The 9401-nt window shown below is 39.2% G+C and overlaps 1 protein-coding gene across 1 annotated transcript in view; it reads right to left on the bottom strand.

Moving 5' to 3' along the window:
* Window positions 1–3031: 3031 nt before the first annotated feature.
* Window positions 3032–9401, bottom strand: part of LOC118403733 (epoxide hydrolase 1-like) — a 9319-nt gene continuing 2949 nt past the window's right edge. Inside the window, exons 3-8 of the mRNA XM_035802533.1 lie at window positions 8257–8386; window positions 6859–6982; window positions 6186–6270; window positions 4788–4909; window positions 4062–4168; window positions 3032–3616 (exon numbers count right to left, since the gene is read on the bottom strand). Coding sequence (XP_035658426.1) covers window positions 3388–3616; window positions 4062–4168; window positions 4788–4909; window positions 6186–6270; window positions 6859–6982; window positions 8257–8386 — 797 coding nt within the window. The 3' untranslated portion in view covers window positions 3032–3387. The remainder of the gene's footprint in view (window positions 3617–4061; window positions 4169–4787; window positions 4910–6185; window positions 6271–6858; window positions 6983–8256; window positions 8387–9401) is intronic.

Genomic DNA, 9401 nt, shown 5'->3' with positions numbered 1-9401 from the left:
ACAACTATGACAAATAGTAAAAGATCAAACTCAATGGTCACTTCAGCCTATTTAGAGGCAGACCAAAGATACTAATGAAAATAACAGATTTCTTGTTTCTCTATGGTACAAGGTGTGCATACATGTACATGTGTACATGCTGTTATTAAAAGGCAACTTTATGTGTATGAGGACAAAAGGGGCTTAAGTTCAACTCTTCAATAAGAAAACAATAAGGTAGTTTTGTGATGACTTTTGAGTCTACAAGTACATCCACCAGCCTGACAGTTTTCTGCAATATTTTCTCTGTCAGAGGCTAAGTGGGGTCCCATTACCACCCACATGGGACTGATACAAATCTATCAGCCATGCCATGTTACACGCTAATCCTTAAGTAAATCCAAGCAGCAGCTAAACCAGCAGGGGTGTCAGCTACTGGTGAATGACAAGACTTGAAGTCAGTGGAGAAAAGGAAAGAGTCCACTTAGCTATAGGACTTTTGTGAATTAACCAGTCTATTATAGAATACATGGGGCATTTCATTTTCAACTGTCTTCAAAGAAGAAGTCAAACCCCGTAATAGCCACATAGACTTAGTACCCTATTCTGTATCATTTGTACATTCAACCACTTAATATTTGTATGTTAGAATTTAGTTTATCTACATGTTCTTAGACTACATTCATTCATTTCATGTATTTAGTCTTTCTTCTCTTGCAATTAGCCCAATGGGCATGAATTTGCAATAAACATTATTAATAAACCTTTTGAATGAACTTTTTTTCACAACTTAAAGAATGTGCCGTACTTATTGAAAAGACTAAGGGTCCTTCCCAGTGTAAGTGGTTCAAAACCACTACACTGGGAAGTCCTATGGCCGCACGGGCACCTGGGCAATTGCTGTCATATTGAAGTCACTTGAGTTAGCGCCGAATGGCAGACACTCCAGACCCTTGCAACAGTTGTAACCGATCATTCATCTGTTCATTTATTCCTTCATTATGTTATTCAAAGTCTACTCTGATCTGATTTTCTGACTCGCTCTCAGCCATACATGTACGGGTTGGTCATTAGGCATTACTGACTCCTGAAAATATCCTATCATGATGGGACTAAGAGAGATGCCATAAAATGGTTCTTATAAATTACTGGACATTGTTATATGAGCAGTGGACAAAGTGTTTGCGTCAAAATTACAATAAGCCCTTTGATTGAAAGTTTGAAATGAGCCTGGCAAAATATAGGAATCATGATAATGATAAGTTGGTAACTAAGAAAGTCTTGAGCCTTCAGCACCCGAGCTGCTGAGTAACTGTACTAATTACACTGATGAAAGGTCAGTTATGACAGATCTGTTGCAGGTTAATAGGCCTCTGTGTTCTATTATTTTCATAGTAAACATTAAGTTGTAACTCACTCAGGTGCAATGGCCTAGTGGGTAGTGGGTAGAGTGTTTGCCTTGCATTCGGTAGGTCATGAGTTTGATCCCTGGCCTGGCCGAGTCATACCAACTTTTAAAATGGTACATGCTGCTTTCTCTGCTTAGCACTCAGCATTCGGGAAAGAGTATGGAAGTTGAACACACACCACTACCAGTGGACTAGCCCCCTGCTGTAGTGATTGCATTGTGTGGCCCAAGGGCTACTGAAATGGAGATGGTTACTGCCCTATGCACCATCATGCGTGGGAAGGACTTTTAATCATTAAATTAATGATTTAAGGTACATTTTGAACTAGTATACAGACTAGGGGTGGGTACCGGTACAGAAAATTCAGGTCCAGGTCTGGTTCAGGTCCAGAGGATCAGGTCCAGGTCCAGACCTGAACCTGGACCTGATTCAGTATGACTCATACCAATGGTCCATTTCACTCAAAAGAAATCTGTTTAGTAGAGTATAAAACTCACACTGGCGTTTTAAAATCCTACAACGCTAACTGCACCTGTACGATTGGCTGCAAAACTTGGTAGAAATTACTATAAACTCTACTGTACTTCACTCTTGTTATTTTCTTCCACCTGCAAGCGCCAAAGCGTGTGAATGCCTGATAAAATAATCTGTTAATTTTCTAATCGGTCCAACATCCAGTTCACCTAATTTTTTCAGGTCCGTTTTTTCTGGACCGGTCCAATAAGAAAAAACGATTTTGTACTGGTACGCTGTACCGATACCCAGCCCTAATACAGACTATATCCATATAGTCTACAGATAGGTGTATGCAGTCTTCACACATTTACTGTAGTGTGCAGATAGGTGACTGCAGTCTGCAGTGAAGTATCTGCTATCTGCAGATACCTATCTGCACCTGCAGATAGGTGACTGCAATGTGCAGATAGGTGACTGCAATGTGCAGATAGGTGACTGCAATGTGCAGATAGGTGACTGCAGTGTGCAGATAGGTATATGCAGTCTGCAGATAGGTGACAGCAATCTGCAGATATTGTATGGAGAATTTCTCGTTTTAGTTGAGAATGTGTTAAATATAGTCACAAATATAATCATACATTTATAGTGTACATCTGACTATATATCTGGAATAGATGATTATGTACTAGATTGTATATTAGCTATACACATCTAGATGTTCAAAATTTACAGTTTCAAACATACTTGGTCAATTGTACTACAGTCTATACACTTCAAAAGTTACAGAGAGATCAACTGACAAAACCTTAGTTCAAGACTATTTGATTGGATTGAGACCCAATTACGATCAACTCACATGACAATATGCTTGATTCCAGTTACGGCGGCCATTTTGGATTTCCTGGGGCAATTCCTGGTCATTGCACCAAAATGAAGCTAGCCTGGCCATGATTGAAAGCATTTATGATAGTTAGTGCTCTAGTATAGGTAGGCCATCTTCAGTTGTAGTTTTGCCCCTCTAACTTGAAAATACTGCAGAATAATTGTGCCTGTCATGTAAAAAAGGCCAGATATTTGCAGCTACTCTCTCATTGGTCAAATCTCTAATTGCCATGATCTCATTGGTTGAACTTCTAATTATGATGGACAGTCGGGATTGGTCTATACAGCTTTACACTTACCATATGTTAATCTGTAACACCTTTAATTATTGTGCACACTTCACATAAATTACTCATATACTGGAACCAACACTACTCTCCAGTACATGCCTCTCCACTTAGCATCACAAAGGACATTAACTTTTCCTATGGTATTGTCTTACCATAGCGAACTATGCAAACATGATTTACATTTGAGTGAATTTTGCATACGATCCTTAGGAGTTAGTGAATTGACATGTTCAAGCAATTTTCTAGTTAGCTGTACTTGTGTTGAATTGTGATGCTGAAGAAGAGTGATGGGTATCACTTGAAACGTCCAGAAGTAAATCTCATAGTCTTGTTTAACCTCCTTGCTCATATTGAGTTGTATTAAAACAACACTACTGGGGTGTCTTTTCTTTGGGAGTATCCAGAGCCTCTACTTTCCTTGCGAACGCTCGGATATCCTCCGCTAGTAAAGCAGGCTGTTCGAAGGCCGGGAAATGCCCGCCGGTGGACATAGTGGTGTAGTGGACCAGGTTAGCGTAGCTCCAGGGGCACCAAGATTCAGGTACGTGGGACAACTCGTATGGAAATGCTGCCACACCTGACGGTACTGTCACTGGATGCCTGGAGAACAAATGGAGGAGAAAATGATTGATTTAAGGGTGATCAAAATGATCAAATGATCAAATTTAGCTCTTGGTTCTTATTATACATTTACTACATGTACTTCATTTTCTGTTTTTTAGGGGGGGGGGACATGACGTGTATTTAAGGTTGAATGAGATATTTTGTGGGGCCCTAGCTAACTTCAGACACCCCTATGTTCTGCTAGCCCAAAGTTTTGACACATCGATGTTCTGGTTAGAGTTAGGGTAGGGGTTAGGTTTAGGGTTAGGTTTAGATTTAGGTTTGGGTTAAGGTTGGGTTAGGGTTAGGTTTAGGGGTTAGGTTTAGGGATAGGGTTAGGGTGGAATAGCACCGTATTCCAAGGAGGTTAATTTTTGAGAAAGCATTTGTACCATATAATGTCCTTTTCCACTCAAAATGATCCTCTGTACATTGTACATACCCGATGGTCACGAGTGCTTTTCCAGCAAACGTCTCCTTGTAGAACCTCATGGATGAAGGGATGGTTCCTGTTACCCAGTACATCATCACACTGGTCAGCAACTCATCCTGGGGAGGAGAGCAAAATAGTGATCAAGGTATTCTGGGAAAGAGAACACACAGATGGAGGCTACACTGGGAAGGAGAAGGGAATATAGCTCAGGGTATCCTGGGATGGAGAACAGACATGCAGATAAAGTTTATACCAGGAAGGGGAACTACATATTGATCAGAACATCATGAGAAGAAAACTCCCAGATGAAGTTTCCACTGGGAAGAAGAACTAAATATTGATCAGAATATCATGGGGAGGAAAACTCACATATAAAGTTTACACTAAGGTTGTAAGAAAGAAATAATGATCAGAATATCATGGGAAGGAGAACATACAGATAAAGGTAACACTGGAAACGAGAACAGTTGCTCGAGGTATCCTGGGATAGGGAAGGAGTCTAAAAAAAGATGACAACTTAGAGGTTGAAACGAATACTGCGGTAATATCTGGGGAAGATTCTTCAAATAGCTCATTTATTTTCCTTTGTATCTCTCTGTACAGACTACTTAGTGGTTGATTAAAAGTCCTTTAATGGGCCTACTACTTCTTGATTTGATCCATTGACCACCTAGACCCTACTCTTTCATTCTATGAATATGACCAAATAAGCATGTTCTACCCCAGGGCCTGTACCTTGGTGTAATGTTTCTCCAGCCCCCCATCAGCCAAGTCCCTGTTTGCTGGGTTTGTCCAAGTGGAGAATTTCTCTAGAATGTAGGCGGCTAGGCCCACAGGGGAGTCATTCAGGGCAAAACCTGAAACAAAAGTGTACACAATACAATTATATCAAGTAGGGAAGACTTCTCACGGCGTTAGAGGAGTGACTCTGGAAGGTGTCTTCCTCCGTCTAGCAGGTGATGTTAGAACTCCCATTTCTGCTCATTGCTCATTCCACGTGCACATAGAGAGACACTCGCTCCATCATCTCAAGTGACCCCTTCTCGAGTTGTCTCTCCATAGAAAATGATGTATGGGCCATTGTTTCTTTTACATGATAGAAGCATGCCATTTGAAGTTTTCCTTTTAGGTGTTGTGACTGTTACGTTTCAGTCATAGCTATGTGAGCCACAGGAGGTACTGTAACTGCATTTAAGTTCGCGGGGATTTAATTTCGCGGTAGCGGGAAAATGGACTTTTCGCGGTGGTTTTAATTTCGCGGTAGCACCATGCACTGTAGTCTCTTACTGTTATGGAAAATGTTCACGTTGGTTTTAAATTCGCGGCCGCCGCGAAAACCGCGAACATTAATCCACCGCAAACATTTCTGCATTTACAGTATTTTGTATACATCTCTTGTGCCATTTAATGAATGTCATAGTCACTCTACTAGGCAGTCATTGCATGACAGTCACTATAGGTTACCGAATGCAAGGAACAACAGCGGGAGAACATTTAATTACAGATCAGTTAAACTGTGGAATCTGCTTCCCAGAGATTTCAAGATTGTCTCCGATACAAGCTTGTCAAAGAAGATGATAGACAATTTCTACGGATCATAATGGTTTTATTGTATATTAACCCTCTGACCTCAAGACTTCTTGACTTTATGTACATAAAATATGTACTGTATCTGTTTTGAGTGTATGATTTCTGTCCATCTACTTGTACAATGTATATACTGTGTTTTTTAATGAGCCATGGAAGATTAGCTCAATGAGCTAAAGGGTATCACAATAAACTCAACTCAGCTGGCCAGTCTCTAATTCATCGTAAAGCTTTGTCAACGAATTATTTGTTGAAGTATTATTGGTCATTTGGATTCTATGTTGCTTGATCTCCAGAATTCGTAGTTACTGACATTTTTTGTCCTGTTGTGCCTGTGACCCCTGTGACCGTTCACAGACTCGTTTTTTTAAAACAATTTTAATCCAATCTGGTGGCAGTGGCAGCAGTGTACATATATATAGGAGTGTTTGGTTTGGTTTTTCTGTTTTCCTAAATTCATGGTTCAGCATTGCCGGACCTTTTGACCATTAAGCCTAATTGCTAGATCCCCCTCCCCCAGTGTAACCATAATTTGAGGTGCCATACCTACAGTGTCCGGTTTTGATGCCTGTAGGTGGAAATAACCAGACTCCTGTAGTGTGAAAAGAAGCTGTCTACTTACAGGATACACCTAAAAGGAAAAAAAAAATAATAATAATAATCATAGCTTGCTTGTCCACGGGACAAAGGGATAAGACCGGAAGTTTTGCTGCAATTCCATAGAAAGCTGCTAGGGTTACCAAATTTCTTCCTTTTGTCTACCTACCGACATACCTAAATAATAAAATAAATAGATTTAGAGTTATGCTGTCCACAGACAGACAGACAGACAGAAAAACACATAAATATACAGATACATGCAATTAAAAACACATTTAAAAATAAAATACTTAATTTATATAAAAAGAATATTGATTTACAAGATTTTGCTCAACTTCTGCATCATTGCACGAACTTTGACTATTTTTGATGACCCTCCCTTTACAATTTGGTCTATCATGAGTAAATTGACTGACAAAATTGTACAACAGGCATAACGGTGGTCACATGAGAAAATTCTGTTCTCTTATTGGCCAAATTGCTAAGTGATTGACAGCCGGAACTGTCCAATGTTCACACTCAGTCTGTGTATTGAACATTTCTACTTTAGGATTATATTAGTCTAATCTTGTACTGTTCTACAGTGACTGTCTTTATTACAATGGATTTGAAAACACACCCTTTTGTAGTCCTCTTCTGTTAGTCCAGCCAATGAGGGAGCCACACTGCCCAGCATCATATAGAACACATACGCACCGCCCATTTCTACGTTCGGCATGTTCGTATGAAGTCCCTTAATAACGCTAAAAAACAGAAAGAACAGAGTTGGATGAAGAAATCACTTCGGACAACAAATGGAATTTGATTTCAATCAATTGGATCAAAATCACTTAGATTTACTTTAAAGGTATGCTACGTAATTATCTTTGTGTCCCCCCAAGTTAGACCCTCTTGGCTGTAAGTAACAACTTCCAGGCCTCCAGTAGGCACCCTAGGGGGTGGGCTAATGAGTTTATCACATTTCAGCTGGCTACAGGGGAAGATCTTCTTCTTTTCAAACACTCAATTTTTTTCCAGTTCAGAATAGGATATAATCATGCACTTAGTCTATTTTGTAGGGTATCAATAAGCTGAGGTTACATTCCCTTCAAAACTGCAAGCAATCTTGCAAAGATTACGTTTTTCAAAAACTCTGGTGCAACTGTCATCAGACACCCCACTGTGCAGTCAGGCACACAAGACACTGATAAGCCAGATGTGGGCGTGTTTCCCTAGGAAGCATGGAAGTCCATGTAGGAAGATCACAGTTTGTAGACATCATCTGACATGTTTGTTTGATGCACTGATGTTGCAACTTCTCTCACTGAGCCTTGGTATTCAATGCTAAAGGGTAGACTTAGCTTACTATGTAAAGAAATGGCAGGAAAATCTACTTTTTGTATTGTCCAAATATTACGTAGCATAGCTTTAATGGCAACGCTTTATTTTTTCGAAAATGTTATTAACAATACGTAATCTAATTCCAGAAAAATAATTTAATTCCAGACTCTAGGTCAACAACTTAAAAATGCTTTACCAAATCAAGTTAATTTCTTATTGAGTACATAGCAGGGAGTGACAAATATCAGGCGGAAGGCATTAATAGGTCCCGAGGGATGAGTTAAGTTATACATAACTATGGTATAATGATACATGATAATATATAGTTATGTATAATCATACATAAAGATTTTTTTCCATTATACACAATTGTACAATACCCATTTTACTCTTGAACATATCCCTTATTACCATTGGCATTAATAGTCATATAGTAAAGTTCTTCCAACACAACCCTCAATGATCACTGCTACGAACAGAGACGAGGGGGGATACAAACTGAGTCACATTTGGGACGGCATTCTCACTACTGCAGCGCCACCTACATTGGCTATAAGCTAATTGCAGCGAGGAGTAGATCCAGCCATTCTACCCTGATGAAGGTGCCTGATGGACACCGAAACGTTGGAAGTGAGTACTGTTTGGTTGTGTTTTAAGAACTTTACTATACGATTATGAATTCTGATCCTGAATGTACCTTGGCTTCAAGACAGCCATGTTCCGTGTGATCATCGAGCCCCAGTCTCCTCCCTGTACATAGAACTTCTCAAAACCCAGCCTTTCCATCAGCTTATGGAACATCTGGGCTGCAGCAATCTCGTCAAAACCTGTACAGAAAAGTTTTTAAAAAATTCATAGTTAAAGCTTTAAGCTTCTTCAGAATGTGTAAGTGAAGGTTAGACATCCAGGTAATAACATACGCCACAAAACAGTTACTCATCAAGCGACTTGATGTGACTTTGGAAATGGTCAGACGCTTTTTGATTAGATGAAAACGATCATTTTCTAATAACTACAGATTATTAGGTGATATCAAGATTCGCGAACGTTTGTAGCTTTCATCACTATGTACATGAACAGGGCTTGAAATACCACCTGCATATGCAGGTTTGTGCATGTAACATTGGAGCTGTACAGGTATTTCTGGTGTCTACCTGCACCTAACCTGCACTGGTCCATGTACTGGGTTTTATACATTAATGTCCTATCATGTAGGTGTATATGGATTGTTATTAGCGGCATTGACTGTTATCACCTATGAAGCATGAAAGAAAAAATAGTAATGGTTTCTGAACAATTGTACTGTGATCCATACTTCCTAAATCCAGAGTGGTGCAGGTAAAATTTTTCTGGTGCAGGTAATTTCTAAAAAAACCAGTGCAGGTATGCAGAAAAAGGTTTTTCGAGCCCTGATGAACATATAGCTTCATTGGCTTGTACCTAAGAATTTTCTGAAATATTGAGTCATAGAAAAAAATAATATTAGGGGCAATAAAACCTGATGACATCATCCATATGGCCCCAAAAATCATAATTAGAATTCTTTAATGCCCATAATATATCGGCATTTAATTAGATGAAGTTCAAACTCTTCTACTGGATAATATCAATATTTTTAATCAGACGTTTCGGAAGACGTCCATCTTCCTTCCTCAGTGAAATAAAAATGAAGACAAACAATTTCTCGGAACAAAGAATAATTCTATGTTCTAAATAAACAAAAAAGGTAACGGCTAATGAGTTCTAAAATAAACAATACAGGTAACTATTGAGGTGTTCTAAACAAAGTTCTAAATAAACAAAAAGGTAACTGACAAGGTTCTATGATACATTCAAGCAAAG

Source organism: Branchiostoma floridae, chromosome 16 (assembly GCF_000003815.2).
Source record: "Branchiostoma floridae strain S238N-H82 chromosome 16, Bfl_VNyyK, whole genome shotgun sequence".
NCBI classification, from domain to species: Eukaryota; Metazoa; Chordata; class Leptocardii; order Amphioxiformes; family Branchiostomatidae; genus Branchiostoma; species Branchiostoma floridae.
Note: the sequence above shows the minus strand (reverse complement) of the source record. Positions and strands in the feature narration are given on the sequence as shown.